A 14,145-nucleotide genomic window follows, 5' to 3' on the forward strand; every position below is an offset into this window, starting at 1 on the left:
GATCCGGCCACCCAGCCCCTGGATACGGACCTCGTGATGAGGTTGGGAGGAGGGAAGCAGCACGGCCGGTACTGGATGGCCAACAGCGCAATCGAGTCGTCCTTTGTTCCCAGACTGAGCCAGATTCGACAAACCAGCACGAGCTCCTCCGACATCCCCATAGCACCTCGGCAGCCGAGCTCCACGCAGATGATGGCTGGCATTTCAGGTAAGTATAGTTTTATTCGTCGTTCACTGGTTTTACACATGTACCTGGCCTTTGCATTGTTTAAACCGCGCGGGTGTAATATTGCAGGCCCAGCTGGCAGAGTTGCAGGCCCAGCAGATGGCCTAGGTGGAGGCCCATCTGCGGCAGCTGGAGGCTGTCCAGCAGCAGTCGACGCGTCAGCTGGAGGCTGTCCAGCAGCACTCGGCGCGTCAGCTGTAGGACGTGGCGACCTACTTTAGGGCCTTCAGATCCCGGGTTTGGTCCTGCCTCCGTTGCCTCCCTCGCTGTTCGCTCCACCCCCTGCTCCTAGTCCTACAGGGACTCCGGTGAGTATATATGGTTGTTTATTGCTTTAGCTTGTGCGGCCATCCTGTAGGTACTAATGAGATCGCTTCTCCTTTGTGCAGGCACAGTCGGCGGGTTCGAACCCGACTCCTCCAGGTGGCCCTTCTCCACAGCACGGGTGGCCGGTTGGCACGGTTGGCCCGACTCCACAGTACACGTGGCCAGGTGCCATTCCTCCGTCTACGCAGCACGGGTACTCCGGGTGGACAGGCGGCCATCTTCCGCCGCCCGGGTGGACGTTCCAGGGTGGCCCTCCGCAGCAAGGGTGGCCTTCGTGGCCATCTAGGAAGCTCTTCACACTCTGGGGGCCATGGGGACCAAGGGACGCAGTAGGTACCTCTCATTTCGCTTTTGGACTTGTGATGGTTATGTTGGACTAGTGATGGATTGGCTTCTGTGAGGGTTATGTTGGACTAGTGATGGATTTGTATGGATGTACTTGTGATGGATGGATGGATTTGTTACGGATGAACTTGTGGATGGATTTGTGTTGAATTGTATGAATGGAATGTGATATATATGTGTGTTGAATATATGTGATATTGCATGGATGGAATGTGAAAAAAACTGAAAAAAAATTTACCCAGATTTGCCGAGTGCAAACACTCGGCAAAGCTGAGGAAGTTTTTCCCAGCACAACAGCTTTGCCGAGTGCTGACAGGCACTCGGCAAAGTGACCATAAGTTTGCCGAGTGCCAGCACTCGGCAAAGATTGTTTCAAAAAAAATTGCTTTGCCGAGTGTCTGTCAGACCAGCACTCGGCAAATATTATTTTTTTAAAAAAATTTAAAACTCTTTTCCGAGTGCCTGCCACGTCAGCACTCGACAAAGAAACCGACAGATGATGGTGGACGTTAACTTTGCCGAGTGCTGACATGGCACTCGGCAAAGGCTTTGCCGAGTGCTGACATGGCACTCGGCAAAGGCTTTGCCGAGTGCCAGACAGGTGGCATTCGGCAAAGAATTCTTTGCCGAGTGCTCTTTGCCGATTGCGGCACTCGGCAAAACCTTTGTCGAGTGTAGAGCGGGCTTTGCCGAGTGCGGCCTGCACTCGGCAAAGAACCAGAATCCTGTAGTGTGTCGCTTTACACCCTAAATCTCGGCCCATATTATTTTTTCTCCTCTCTTATTTCAACATATTGACAATGCATTTGCATTATTTCACCTAATAATAATTCAACGGCCGTGATTTCTTCTAGCTATTACTTCCTATGGAGTAATATAGTCAGAGTACCGTAGCAAAGCTTTGCAAAGTTTCTTTTTCGTGTCTGGAATCAACTACAAAGGTCACAAGACTCATGGATATGCGAAGTCAAGTTCGCTCTTTCGCAAAGAAATTCAGTCGACGTGGAGTCGATCAACAAGCATGGAGCATGCAGGATTTTATTTAGGTATTTCTCATTAGAAGGATACAAGGAACACCACGCACGGTATGCATATAGCTAGGAGTACAACGGCAAGTCATGATGTGTCGATCATCAGACCTCGCTGTTCTCGTATGTGGCACTAGTAATAGCAGTTGCAGTAGGTTGATACTTAACGAGCGCAACGATCCTCGCAGCATCGTTGTTATTGTTGATGCCAAGCTTCTGCATGTCGGGGATCACAGCGTTCTGGTTTTTATAGCCCAGTCGAAGGCAGCTTTCGAGATCCTGTCCCATTTCTGCACATGCTTCCCCTGCATCTCGCTTATGGTCACCCCTGGCTGGTTGTTGAACCCCGCTTCTACTGTGCGGGACACAGTGATGAACCGCACCCCCTCGCACACCATGACCACCAGCTTCGCCAGTTTGCTCTTCGTGTCAGCTTGCGGGTCAGCCGCCGCTGCCAGATCAGCATCAGCAGCTCCTCTTCCTCCTCTAATGTCATAGTCGTCTTCTTCGCCAGGTCGTTGACGGCTCTGGTCATTTCGGCACGGCCCAAGGTGACGGTCTCCAGACCCTTATTGCCGATGAGGTCCTGGTACCGGCCGCCAAAGTCGAGCCACCTCGGGCTGTCGTCGAGTTGGTGGGTGTCGCCGTTCTTGCCGAACTCCCACCACACACCGGCTGGGGTCCTGAAGCCGACGAGGTAGAGGTTGTCCATGCGTATGGCGAGCGTGATGGAGCTGGTCTTGGTTTTGAGCTCGATGTGGAACCAGAGCTCGGGGACCTTCTTCTCCGGCGGCAGCACAGGCTGGAGGATGCCTTTATGGTCGGTGCAGTATTTGATTACTTCTTTCCGGGCCCAGGCAATGAAGGAGCCGTAAGTGTAGTTCACGTCATCCACGTTGAAGGTTTCAGTGAACCTTGGTACTATTCTTTTCTTTGCTTGCGTAATAAGATCACTGAACTCTGTGTTTGGCTCGGCCATCGTCTTCTCTTTTGTATCAACAGCTAAAAGGATGGATGGGTTGTTGGCATTGTGAATTGGGATGATGTACTTGCAGATATATATAGTGGGAGAGTTGGGGCATGTAGCCATGTAGGTATTCTATATCTATGTATCTATATCCATATCATCTCCCACTAATAGCAGTGGCGGAGCTACAGGGTATGCCGGGTATGCCCCGGCATACCCTGCAATTCTGGCTAGCGAGCATGTATATATACGCATATTTCTTAAAAAAAGAAAACAATACTTACCTGCGATACCTAAGAGCAGAACGTGGAGACTGGAGAGGCAGCCTGCGAACCAGCGTCAGAGAAGGCCCACGCGGCCCATGTAGCCAGCGACAGGATCACAAGAGACTACAGCGCCTCGGCTTCTATCGACTATTGCGCCGCGCTGCAAGTACGAGTACCGTTCGATCGATGCATCGCCGTATAGGTATGTTTGACGGTTCATCTTCAGATCTTAACCGCTCGACAGCATACGCATACCAGATCAGAAATCGCCAATATGGAGCACGAGCATCCAGTCACCGTCGTCCCTGGTTCCTACGACCACAACGTTCCCAGATCCTCAGACTGACCACACCGGCGGCGGCGGCGTGCGGAGGCTTATGTGCAATTTGTGATCAGAAATGAGGTGAGATTCAATATCAAATTGATGTCTACTTTAATTGCTATTTGCTAAGCGCTAACATCATAAAATCATCTATCACACAGCGAGGTCGAGGGTTTGTCCCAGAGTATCATCAGTGAAAACAAAGTTACGAAATATGATGGGAGATGATCTTTTGGATGATTGCTCATTTTCATTGAGCGAGATATTTTCTTTCAAGTCGATTGAGATATATAATCGATGCAATATATTTATGTCCCTTCAAAAGCGTCGAATAAAATAGTTATAAGTCTCTAATACTTTTTTATGCCTATATTTCAATTATCTGAATGGCTTTTGAACTATTTATATTGTACTTAATCTATGAATTTAAGCCTTATCATGTTACTTAATGCATATATACTGAATTACCTGTCAATTTTATATTTATTATCAAAATGCTAAAATAGATTTATCAAATTATATATAATTTTTTTTTAAGGTGGCATACCCTAACCTAAAATCCTACATTCGCCACTGACTAATAGTCACGTCATTTCATTAACTTCTAACCTTTTAATAAAAGCAAACCATCCATATCATCTTCCACTAACTTTCCATATCATCTCCCACTAATAGTCATGTCATTGCACTAACTTCCAACCCCTTAATAAAAGCTTTTCACGTCATCTTCGCTAAACAAAATTACTAACTTTTAGCCTTTCTGTAAAAGCAAGCCATCCACATCATCTCCCACTAACTATCCACGTCATCTCCCACTGATAACCATGTTATCGTACTAACTTCCAACCTCTTAATGAAAACAATCCATCCACATCATCTCTCACACTATTCCGCCATCTTCCTCTAATAGTCATGTCATCTCACTAATTTCCAACCTTTAATAAAAGCTATCCATATCATCTCCACTAAACGTAAATAATACTTTCAATATATAAGGAACTAGAAGCATACCCTGCGTGTTGTTGTGAGAATTGCGGATTAGTGGATTGCATGGCATGTTGACGTGGACAACAAAATGCTTGTGCGTCTTGCTAATGTGGACATTACAATTGCACGTGCTAATGGATTTTAATTGCATGTGATAGTGCATTGCTGAGGTGGACAACTTGCATGTTAAGATACATAGCTAGTGAGATTTAGAATTATAAGAGATATAGATATAGATACAGATATAGATGGCATCCATATAATGCTATATATTTTGCCATTCCATCAACTTATAATTCAATCAAATTCTACTCCCTCCATCCTAAAAAGGATGTAATTCTAAAATGGTACTATGTTAAAGTATGTCAAGATTGACCAAGTTTATATGAAAAATACTAGTAACATTTATCGTACTAAGTAGTCACCATTAGATTTGTCATCAAATATATTTTGATAATATACTTATTTATCATCATAAACATGAATATTTTGACTATGTATATGGTCAAGCTCTAGGCACTTTAATTGAGAATGCACCTGGAATTGCATTATTTTTGGGACGAGGTATTATTAGTCTTTTTAATTGAATTCCTTCGTTGACTTGCCCAAATCTGATAAGACACTATGCCAGAACAGGCAATTAGTGCCTGTGCATCACTGTCGGTTGTGCTAGAGTCACAGTTATTGCTTTTCATTGCCGGTTCGTAAGCCTAGAATCTAGAAAATTCCGGAGACATTTTTCACCCAACAATGAAAGCATCTATCACTGTCAGTTCAAACCACCACATGGCAGTGACATATCGTTGCCGGGTCAAGCCACAAACTAGCAGTGATAAACGTCATATCACTATCGGCTTAAGCTAGACCCAACAATGATATATCATTGCCAGGTTTTGTATTAACTCAACAGTGTACTGTACCGTTGGATCCATCTAACCATCAATTGATTGATTTTCCACCGTTGGATCCAACTACCGCCATTACTTCTGGTTATAAAACCAGCGTCCAGACCCCTCCACACGGATAGAAGAGGTCCCCTGCATGTGTCAGCCGCTTGTAGTACCACAAATTGGTTCACCATTTTTGTATAGTCTCAATTTATGCTCTATGTGAAAGAAAGCTCCCCATATATACATCGCCTGTTTGTAGTCAAGATGGTGCACCAGAGGTACTAGAAGAATGTTTGTGAAGATGGAACCACGTCGAAGCCAGAGCACGCTGGTAGCAATATAATGGTATAGGTTGTTATTCGGTGTTGAGCGAGCGTCATTGGCTCATCACTGCCAGAGGCATAGGCTCATCACAACTCACAGCCATAGTGGCTCTCCACCCCCTCTGGCATGTTCTTGCACGTTTGAGACCCACTAGGGTGCTAGAAAAATATTTTATGAGGTGGTTATATTATAATGTGTTTGTGAACTTTGGTGCTAACATTTGATCTAGTTGGAAAAAGGTTGTACCTCTTTTCTAAAAAGGTTTTTGTTATCGTATATGCAAATTTATTCTAATTTCTTGGTTATCATATGTTTTATGTACCATAAATTAATCTTTCTGAATTCACATCTGTTATTGTTGAAGAGTGTTATTAGAATTATTTGGAATGATTCACTATTTTATAGGTTCTAATAACATTTTTCATCACTAGTACAGAAAAGTTTTTTTCCTAGTGGTAGGCTTTGCATCTATGTTGGCGGTTTCGTGAGCCGCCGGTATGAAAGGCCAATGAAAATAATAACATTGCATTAGCGACATCTTGAGAGCCGCCTATGTAAATCCATTTACGGTGGCGGTAGGCCATAGACAACCACATATAAACTTAAGATAATCGTAGGTTTACGTAATAAAGCTGCCTCTATTAAGTATTAACTGAATTCTAGAGGCAGTCAAGTAAAATAAACCTCATGTAAAAATATTATTTTAAAATAAAAAGTCAAATGCTTCTGGCTATATTACTATTAAATTGATCACATTTAAATTCAAATAGACATCATAGCTAATTCTAACAACATAGTAAATATACATCACGTGGAATTATATTTTCATGCATGTATCTACAAACACAAATACTTACTTCATTCTACCATTGTAATCCATCATATACATCAAACATACTATATATATACATCAAAGTTTTTAACTCATATATTGCATCAAGTCTTAAAGTTCACTAAGCATCTTTGTTCAGATCTAGGCATCTAGCCTAGCAAAGTCTACATGTTCTCTATATTCTAGTTGTGCTAACTTATAGGTTTCATAAAAATATTTCACTTAGGAATGACCAACTTGATGCCTAGAGGGGGAGAGGATTGAATAGGCTCTACAAAACTTTTCAACAAATATTAGCAATTAAAACAATATAAACAACACACACAATCAAACCTGGTCTAACCGGCTTTGCAACCTAGCCTAACCAGTTTTGGCTGTTTGACACACCAAAGTGTCCAACCCAACTTAGTCGGGTTCCTATATTGGCCAAGCCGGTTTTCACTAAGTTCCAACAAAAAATAGTTAGAGCCCTCCTTGCCTCTTTCACGTCAACACAAACTTGGTTTTGTGGCTTCTTTGTGAATCTATCAACATATTCACACACACTCAAGTTGACACAAGCGGAAGGATAATAAATACGCAATGTAAATACAAAATGTGAGGCAAACCAAATGGAGACACAACAATGTATTTCCTAGTATTCAGATCCCCACTGGATCCTGCATCTCTATTGTGGAAGCCGTGAATGATCTTCGTAGACGAGCTCTAGCAAGGTTTCATTCAATCACTTTCCACGCTTTCTACTAGGTGATATTTTCCCTTTTAGGGGCAAGATTGCAGCCCTCACAAACTTCCTACAGCCACCCACAACCTTAGGTACTTGCCGGCGTCACCTAGCCATCGTACCTGCAACAGCAAGGCTTCTCACAAAACAAAACACACTCCCCAAACTAAGAATTTTCACTTCTCTAATCACTATGACCGCAAAGGGAGGTTTGGGAGTAGCCAAGGGCTTCTGGTCGTGTATGGCAATGGGGAGCAGCAACAACCAACACAAGGGGAAATGGAGAGCTATATATAGGCTATACACAAAAACTAGCGTTGGAGTGCTATCAGTGATAAACACGGCTTAGCCGGTTTTTGGGAGACGGTTTACACCGATTCCTCCACCTCTGTAAATTAATGGCATGTGGGTCTTTAAAAATGGGTCTCAGTTATGAAAGACAGTGATATAAATGTGATACCTCCATAAACGAAAGTAGTAATCTCCAAAAATAAATTTTGTAGTAGTACGCATAATAAGTTAAGTTGTATGCTCTATTAGAACGCATGGACAAATTTGTGACCGGAGGGAAATGAGGTATTTTTTCCATTTTCCCCATTGTGATTCTTGTTTTTTTAGGAGAAGTGATTCTTGGTTTTGCTAGACAAGATTTACGGAATTCTGGAGAAACTTGGCCATTTAACAGTATAATCTCGACAAGAACAGTGTTGTTGAATATTCCATCCATTGTATTAATTGAGCAAGTTAAGATCAGCAAAGTCGGTTTTAGTATATGTATAATGCACCATTGAAAAATGATCGTAGTACCTTAATACTCTCTCCATCCTAAATTGTAAGTCTTGTTCTGGCTTTTCCAATATTTAGCCATAATCTGTATCTAGGTATGTAGCAAAAGTTATATATCAAAGACGCTAGAACGACTTACGATTTGAAATGCAGAGAGTATTATGTACGTAGTGCAGTGTTGTTTGGTATCATATCATCCATTTATCCTATTAATTAGATCCATGCCCGAACATAATTAGGTTCCATTGTAATGCACGGATAAATTTGCTAGTTAAAGTGGAGGGTATTTAATTTTGCTAGTTATAGTTAAAGTAGGGGATATTCTATTTAGCACAGCCACATATCGAGCTTATATATATTATAGTTTTTAAGATTATACATCATTGGCAAATGACGACGACGACACTGTACTGAGTAGTCGCGTGCGTCGAGTTTATTTCAGCCTGTTCTTCAAGCTGACTTCTGCACCTCATCAGATATAGGTTTGCGCTGCGCATGTGCAGGAAGCAAGGCGACTGTACTGTACGTACTGTATATAGTTAATCATCCATACGAGTATACGATCGACCAGGCAAGTAAGCACGGCGGCGACGGACGGGAGCTCACATCACCGGGTAGTTTGCCCATGTGGCTATACCGCATGTGCCTCTGTTGTCCTTGATGCGCCTCTCGAGGCGAAAGTATCCCTTCTCGCCCCAGTTTTCGCCCCACGAGTTCTTTGCGATCCAGTACTTGCGGCCGCCGGATTCGGCACCGTACCCGACCGCCGTGACGCCGTGGTCGATCTTGTCAGGGTCGCAGGGGCCACTGATCACCCCGCCGTTGTAGTGCTGGAGGGTTTCTGCATTTATGGCCACGGCAACAGGCTGCTGCGCCACGGCGACTTCCAGCGCTGCTTCGTTGTTTTGATCCACCAACTTCTTGCCTCTGATCTTGGCGACGTGGTTGCGCACCTTGTCGGGCTTGCATTTGCCCTGCTGCCCCTCAGGCGGGTAGTACGGGTAGTCGGACTCGGTGGTGAGGCCGCCGTTAGCGGCCACCCAGTCCATGGCAACCCCAGGGTCGCCGCCGTCGCAGCCATTGTTGGGCGGGGACCTCGAGCAGTCCACGAGCTCCTGCTCCGATAGGGAGACGAGCTGGCCCGTCCGTATCTTGTGCAGGCCTTCGATCGACGCCACCGTCGCGAATGCCCAACAACTGCCTGCAAGGAGAGGGGCATCGTCGTCGATCATCTATCATGACAGTGTGTGTGTGTTTTTTTTTGTCCCGTATACGTTGTAGGAATATGCGTGTGATACGGTGATTGGTAAATATTTTTCTACGAGTATTGTTTACCACAAGATCCTTGGTACTTGACCGGCGTCACCGCGCCCTTGGTCCTCCAGTCCACGCTTTCGGGGACGTCGACGTCCGTCGTGGAGTTCCAGTTCCAGTGGCGACGACCGCCGTCGCTGACGGGGCCAGCGCGCGTTGTGATGAGCTCCCGGTGCCGCGCGGCGGCGGCCTCGGGTGCGCGCAGGCGCGGCATGGTGTGCGTGGCGAGGAACTCCTCGCTGGTGAGGTCCGTGAACGGGGTCTCGCCGAGCTGGTACGAGAGGCCGCGCCGGTTCGTGGCCTCGATTAGCTCCATGTTCTGGCGGTACACCTCGAACCGGCGCAGACGCTCCGCGGCGGTCACGTACGAGCGGTTGTACGTGGCCTGCCACGCGCGGAACCGGTCCATCATCAGCATGTCTTCCACGTCCACGCGGCCGCCGGACGCCGCGCCGGCCAGGAGCAGGCAGGCGCACAGGAGAGCAAGAGCTTGCTGGTAACGCGAGGCAGCCATGATCGATGTCTTTGGGCTGCTGTGTGCCTGGCTTGAGCTTGTACTGAGTGAGAGAGCAGCCATGGACGGGTTTATATAGCGGTCTGGCGATCGCTCGCCATGCGCATCATTCGCATCTCTGGACTGGAGTGGACGAAGAAATATCGGAGGTAAAGTGATCGGAATCAGTGCGGTATACCGGTGCTCGCGTGGCCGAGAATTCATGGCAGCACTAGAGATGGTGCAAGTGCAATTGCTTTTGATGCAGCACCGATAGACGACATAGCTTGGTGCCACAGTTCATGTGTCCTTGCATTTGCACGCATAGACATGACGAAGGCTTACTGGGTTACTGCGCATCGCTTCTTAGTGACTCGCATAGTGTTAGTGTTACATCAGCTCCAATGATGAACGATAGATAAGTGCCTCATCAGTGATGATAATGCGACTCGATTAGATTGCAAACAGAAAAAGTATCATCGGTTACTACCTCAAATAACTGGTTTTAGGTTTCCATTTACAGGTACATATAAAGTTTTTAGTTTTTTTTAGCGAATAGAAAAGTTAGAGATTAACCTTTGGGGTACTGTTTAAAACCCACAGGAAAAACTAAAAGACTTATGGGGGAATGAGTTTATTTCCTGACGAAAACACGATGAGATATTAATATTTTAAGTGGACACAATACTCACAGGAAAATGATCAAATGCAACGATTTCGTCTTCGTGTATTACCAGCTTTGTGTTCGGTTGTTAGTGTCACTAGTCGTCTGCTTCTCGCGAACCGGTTTTAGGTAGCAGGACTAACAACATGCCGTAAAATGATTCCTTTCGTATTAATGAAATACGGGTACTACACCCCGTTCACAAAAAAATATCGTCTTCGTGTTGACACGTTGTGAAAGCAGGAAAAAAAACATCTACCAAATGTTAATGGGCCTCTGGCATGGGCATCTCACTCCTACATCTCATCTCTCACACTTAATATAAGGACCCAATGACCAGAGAGAGAGAGAGAGAGAGAGTGAATTGGGTCAAACTTTAAATCAACAATCTTAGCCTATGTAAACTCTAAACCCCGTCCCCTCACCACCTTGACTCCTAATAAGTTCTTCTTCAAAAGCAATCTATTGAGTCCTTAGGGTCATCAAGCTAATCATGTCCTTAGCAAGAACTCGCACTAAGAGAAAGGTCCATAGATAGTAGGTATGGATCCTAACCTAAGCACATTAACATAAATACTAGTGTCACATGATAATGATCAGGACAGTGCGACGCGCGTTCGTGTGGCCGAGGATGCATGTCAGCACTAGATGGTGCAAGTGCAATTGCTTTTGATGTAGCACCGATAGACGACTTAGCTTGTGTCACATTTCATGTCCTTGCACGCATGATGAAATCTAACTGCATGCTTATAGTGCCTCGAATTGAGTTAATCTGCTGCAGTGAGGATCCGTCGATGAGTGGTCCGGTGTTGAGTGCGCTGTGATTAGGGGGAGGGGGATGTTATATCATCGGCGAGAACCTCAAATAACTGCTTAGGTCCCACTAGCAAAACATGCACTTACGTGTATGCCTGGCAACGGAACTTATGAATTGAAGATTTATTTAACAACCATGTTATACATTTCAGTTCGTCTTGCGATCAAACTTCATATTATGCTTGACGCGTGTATATATATATATATATATATATATATATATATATATATATATATATATGGAGAGGCTATTCAGTAGCCGGCTACAAAATAAGTTATTCTGTAGCCACCTCCATTTACTATAATTTTATATACTAATTTACCATAATGTCAATACATATTTACGATAGTTGGGTTACTATAACACATGAGGATATTTACCATAACGTTATATTAAACCACTTAGTAAGGAGTTACTATAATCTCGTAAATTAACATAGTAATTATCATAACTCAAAGTGGCTACAGAATAAGTTATTCTGTAGCCAGCTACAGGATAGTAGTTATATATATATATATATATAGCTGGCTACAAAATAACCTATTCTGTAGCCACCTTGAGTTACTATAATTACTATGTTAATTTATGAGATTATAGTAACTCCTTACTAAGTGGTTTACTATAACGTTATGGTAAATATCCCTATGTGTTATAGTAACCCAACTATAGTAAATATATATTGACATTATCGTAAATTAGTATATAAAATTATAGTAAATGGAGGTGGCTACAGAATAACTTATTCTGTAGCTGGCTACTGAATAGCCTCTATATATATATATATATATATATATATATATATATATATATATATATATATATATATATATATATATATATATATATATATATATATATATAGAGAGAGAGAGAGAGAGAGAGAGAGAGAGGTATGGGAGGCTTAGAGATTTATCCATTGATCGCATAATGCGTTCAAATTTGTTTTAGAATCAAACTCTGCACCATGCCTCAACACTCTTCTGAACCATGAAAAAGCTCCACATTCCAATTTGTTGAATCGGACTCCACGCTATGCTTAAACATGCTCAACACTCATACGGACATGAGAGATATTTAGTCCATCAGATCTCCTCCAAATAGTTTTGAGCGATGATGAACCAACAGAAACATTCCTCCTTTAAATTTTTTGGAATAACATAAAACCAGATTTAGAGGAAATATTCCTCTCTGGGATGACTTTGTCGCCTCTGTCCTAGAATTTGAAACAAAACAAAGTGGATATCCTACTTCGTCCCTGATCCACCTCAAACCAAACGTTATCTAGGCACCTTATTTGGTGCTCAGTAAGCGAGGGTTTCTCCTAGCACAAATCTCAACGCCTGTGAACATATAGATACGATCGTATATACATATACAAGTGCGTGGTAAGTTTCACGTTTCTTCCCATCATATAAGTACTTTTGTCATCAGTCTGCAGGAGTGTTTAGTTGTTTTCAGGCCTGACGTTTGAGATCGTGATGCAACAAGCCACGCTAGCTAGTATACGCTACCCATTGCTGGCTTGCTGCTGTGCAACTGTGCAAGCGCAGTGTAAACGCACGACGATGGGCAGTCCGCGGCGAACGTGGTGGCAAGCTGATCACTAGCTAGCTCGGTGCGCCGCGGGTGCCGGTGTCGGACTGTACGCTAATGACGATGCGCACCACCATCACAGGCACTGGCCGTTTCGTGCTGCTCCCTTGGTGAGTCTCTGTGCCCTTGCGCGCACGGAAACGCTGGATTCGCCTGCTCCCCCGCGCGCATCAGATGAATTGATCGCCGAACCAGTAGGAGCGGCCCGAGCTAGAGGCTCAGTGTGCTGCTTCAGTGCTTCTGTGGCTACCGCCGGCACTGGTGTGTCCAACGCGCGGTTAGAGTGGAAATGCTTTTGCCGTCAGTCCAATCGGTCTTAGGCCTCTGCCTGTTCGAATGCTACGGTCTAAAATTTAGTCACTAACCTTTAGATCATTTTAACTCATTTGTATGCTCCAAAGAACTAATGATTTTTTTAAGTTGGCTAAATTAACTTTAGATGATACATTAGACCATCTGTCTAGAGCAAGCTAAAGTTATCTAAAACAGGATTGGTAGCACAAGGATATACCTCAATATTATTTTTGTTGCTTTTAAATGGCTTTCTCTTGGTGAGGCTTGAAATCTTGCACACATGCATACACTAAACATGACATCCGGTCTTGATGCGGTCACATAGAGTAGGCTTCTAATCATAGACCGATACAATTTTTGATCTATCACATTGCCACTTGCATCACTATCTAAGTTGTCATTTGTTGTTATTAGTGTACTAATGGTTTTACTATCACTCATGCCAAACTTTTTGATCATGTCCTTGATATAATTGCCTTGATTTACAAATGTACCATTCTTCAATTGCTTAATTTCAAGACCAAGGAAGTAACTTAACTCTCCAATCATGTATATCTCAAACTCATTAGTCACCATCTTTCTAAAGTCTTCACAAAAGTCTTGATTGGTTGATCCAAATATGATGTCATCAACATAGATTTGCAACACAAATAAGTCTTTACCAATCTTCTTGATGAAAAGAGTGGTGTAAACATTGCTCATCATGAACCCTTTAGAGAGTAGGAAGTCCCTCAATCTCTCATACCATGCTCTAGGTGCTTGCTTCAAGCCATACAATGTCTTTTTCAACTTGTACACATGGTCGGACTTCTCGCCATCTTCAAAACCAAAAGGTTACTCAACATATACTTCTTCATTGATGTAACCACTGAGAAATACACTCTTAATATCCATTTGATAAAGCTTGATGTTGTGAGCACAAGCATAGGCTAGTAAGATTCTAATT

At 43.7% G+C, this 14,145-nt stretch overlaps 1 protein-coding gene and 1 pseudogene across 1 annotated transcript; both read right to left on the minus strand.

Annotated features, from left to right (window-relative positions):
* Positions 1 to 2,031: 2,031 nt before the first annotated feature.
* On the minus strand, positions 2,032 to 2,905 carry LOC136552649 (ribosome-inactivating protein-like; annotated as a pseudogene).
* Positions 2,906 to 8,345: 5,440 nt separating this feature from the next.
* LOC136552650 (senescence-specific cysteine protease SAG39-like) lies at positions 8,346 to 9,943 on the minus strand. The gene is made up of 2 exons (XM_066544208.1): positions 9,360 to 9,943; positions 8,346 to 9,225 (listed from the first exon to the last, which is right to left on the minus strand). The coding sequence occupies exons 1-2, from the start codon at positions 9,913 to 9,915 to the stop codon at positions 8,627 to 8,629; spliced, it is 1,155 nt and encodes a 384-aa protein (XP_066400305.1). The 5' UTR covers positions 9,916 to 9,943; the 3' UTR covers positions 8,346 to 8,626.
* Positions 9,944 to 14,145: the final 4,202 nt, after the last annotated feature.

This window comes from Miscanthus floridulus, chromosome 4 (assembly GCF_019320115.1).
Source record: "Miscanthus floridulus cultivar M001 chromosome 4, ASM1932011v1, whole genome shotgun sequence".
Classification (NCBI taxonomy): Eukaryota; Viridiplantae; Streptophyta; class Magnoliopsida; order Poales; family Poaceae; genus Miscanthus; species Miscanthus floridulus.